This window comes from Asparagus officinalis, unplaced genomic scaffold (genome assembly GCF_001876935.1).
Source record: "Asparagus officinalis unplaced genomic scaffold, Aspof.V1 AsparagusV1_Un2426, whole genome shotgun sequence".
In the NCBI taxonomy this organism is placed as follows: domain Eukaryota; kingdom Viridiplantae; phylum Streptophyta; class Magnoliopsida; order Asparagales; family Asparagaceae; genus Asparagus; species Asparagus officinalis.
In genome coordinates, this window is record NW_017974685.1 from 1352 (window position 1) to 3956 (window position 2605).

Consider the following 2605-nt stretch of genomic DNA (forward strand, 5'->3'; position numbering starts at 1 on the left):
GGAGTGAGGAGCGGAGACGTAGGACGGAAGATCCGAACTCCGTGATCATATCATGTGTTTGAGTTTACTTTGGCGCACTTCTTTTATGTTTATATTTCTTATCGTCATTGTCCATTGCTTATTATTTATATCATCCACTATCTTGTTTATTTTATTTACCCTTGTGTATATCACTTATCCTAGCTCACATATCTTGTTGTATTTTATAATTGCTAGGATAACTTGTTAATTAGTTTTAAATAACATAAAATCGGATTTCATTAGCATAAGTCCCTAATCACCCCTCTCTGGGGTCTAACACATTGGACATGTGCTTAAGAGGTTTGGGATGAGTGATGCTAAGGCTGTTAGTATACCTTTGGCTAGTCATTTCAGGTTGACTAGGGAGCAGTGTCCAGTGACTGATGAGGAGAAAGACTATATGGTGAAGGTTCCATATGCTTCAGCCATTGGGAGTCTTATGTATGTCATGGTGTGTACGAGGCCTGACATTACCCATACAGTGGGAGCTGTGAGCAGATTCATGTCAGATCCAGGAGAATAACACTGGGAAGCAGTAAAGTGGATTCTAAGGTACCTACGGTGGACAATAGAGAATTTTATATGTTTCAAGAGAGACAAGTTGGGTCTGCAGGGATTTGTTGATACAGATTTTGCTGGTGGGAGAGATTAGAGGAGGAGCACTACGGGGTATGTATTTACATTGGGTACGCCTGCCATCAGTTGGGTCTCTCAGTTGCAAAAGATCGTTGTTTTATCGACTACAGAGGCAGAATATGTTGCTGTGACAGAGGTAAGCAAGGAGATGATATGGTTGTAGAGTTTCTTGGAGGAGTTGGGACAGAAAAATAAGAAGTGTGTCTTGCACTGTGATAGCCATAGCTCTATTCATTTGGCAAAGAACCCACCTTTTCATGCCAGGACTAAGAACATACAAGTTCGTTATCACTTCATAAGGTCAGATTTGGATGATGACGTGTTGGAGCTTGTGAAGATCCAAGGAAGCAAGAACCCGAATGACATGCTTACGAAGACGGTCACTATGGAGAAACTAAAGTTGTGTTCGACTTCAGCTGGTCTCATTACTTGATAATATAGGAGGCCGTCGTCACAAGGAATGATAATAAAGACTGAAGATGTTGAAGCTTTTCAGTAGCATACTATGGGAAAATTAGTCTCCAAGTGGGAGATTGTTAGGTTATGTGGAGCCTAATTTTCAGACCCGGCCCAATTCGCTTAAGTGATCGAATCGTCAGAACCCCAACTTCTTTTTTATACATGCTAAAATTTCTAGATTATCGAGGATTCATATCCATAATGTTTCCAACCATGCATATGCCCCAACGAGTTCAAGTTATCTAAAATCTTAATCATGGAGAATGCTTACAATTGGTTGCATGCTTATGCTATTGGTTTATTGCAGTGGATCTCACGATTAAAAATTCATTCTAATATAATTTAGATAAATAATATCATTCATCGAGTTCACTGACTGAGAAGATTAGATTTGCGAGTTGTAGAGATTTTGTACAACTAAGAATATAGAGGATCTTTGCCCCACTAGAACCTTAAGTCTAATGAGCCTAGATCCTTTGCAATCTTGATTATAGAGAATGACAATTGGTTAAGTGGACTAATACCATTGGTTTATTTGAATGGATCCTATAATTAAAAGTTTTTATATAATTTAGATAAACAATAAGGAGCCCACTGAATTGAGAAGATATTATTAATGAATTACATAATTTTCTTTATAATTAAAGAAGCATAGGACCTCCAAGCCAGCTTAAATGTCTAATGAACATACAATTCACCTTCTTGTTTGGCGAGCCATATGAAGAGTTTTACCAAATTATCTGTTGCGGACTGGAGCTTTTTTGGGGCCCACAGCCCAGTCGTCCTTGTCGCTAGCTATTGACCTGGTCTTTCAAAATCGTTTAATCAAAAACGTTAGCCTCTGGTGTGTGTATATATGTACGTGTGCTTCTGTCTAGTTTCTCATCGCAAACCAATACCTACACAAAGTACAAGGGGTTACTCATCTCATCAGAAGGCGAGCGACATGGCGGCAAACGTCTTCGGCAACCCCATCACCGATGAGACTCTGAAAGCAATGCCTGAATACAACAACAAACCAATAACCCGCTGCGATCGTGCACACGAGGCTCTCAATATGATACACGCGGAGAGCAAGGACGTGAACGCCCTCCGATATGTGGAGAATCTGAAGGAGCAGTACGGCGACGGAGTCTCGACGCTCTGCGTGGTCTACAATGCTAGTGGCGATCCTATCACTTTCCAAGATAGCCATGATTGGCACGGCCACCTCTGGAAAGCGCCATACCCGCAATCTCTTTTGAACGGTCAGTGGGGTGCTTTCCTGCACGTCCATCCCTCTGGGGCGATGGCAGGATCGTCGGCCGCTGTCATCTATCGCGGTAAGAATGATGCAGGGAAGGACCATGATTTCATGTTCTCATGGATGAACCCTTGGTGGTCGGGCAGTTGCACGGTATGTGTTTAAGTTATGTTTTTAAAAAATGAAACAATAAAGAAAGAAGAGGAAAACAAAAATAAAATGCTCTGGCTGATTAATTTTAATTCC

General features: G+C 41.1%; 1 protein-coding gene across 1 annotated transcript; it reads left to right on the plus strand.

Annotated features, from left to right (window-relative positions):
* Window positions 1-2062: 2062 nt before the first annotated feature.
* Window positions 2063-2512, plus strand: LOC109828575 (23 kDa jasmonate-induced protein-like; the record flags this gene model as incomplete). The annotated part of the gene is made up of 1 exon (XM_020395538.1): window positions 2063-2512. A coding segment is annotated over exon 1 (450 nt), but the record flags the coding sequence as incomplete, so codon positions are not given.
* Window positions 2513-2605: the final 93 nt, after the last annotated feature.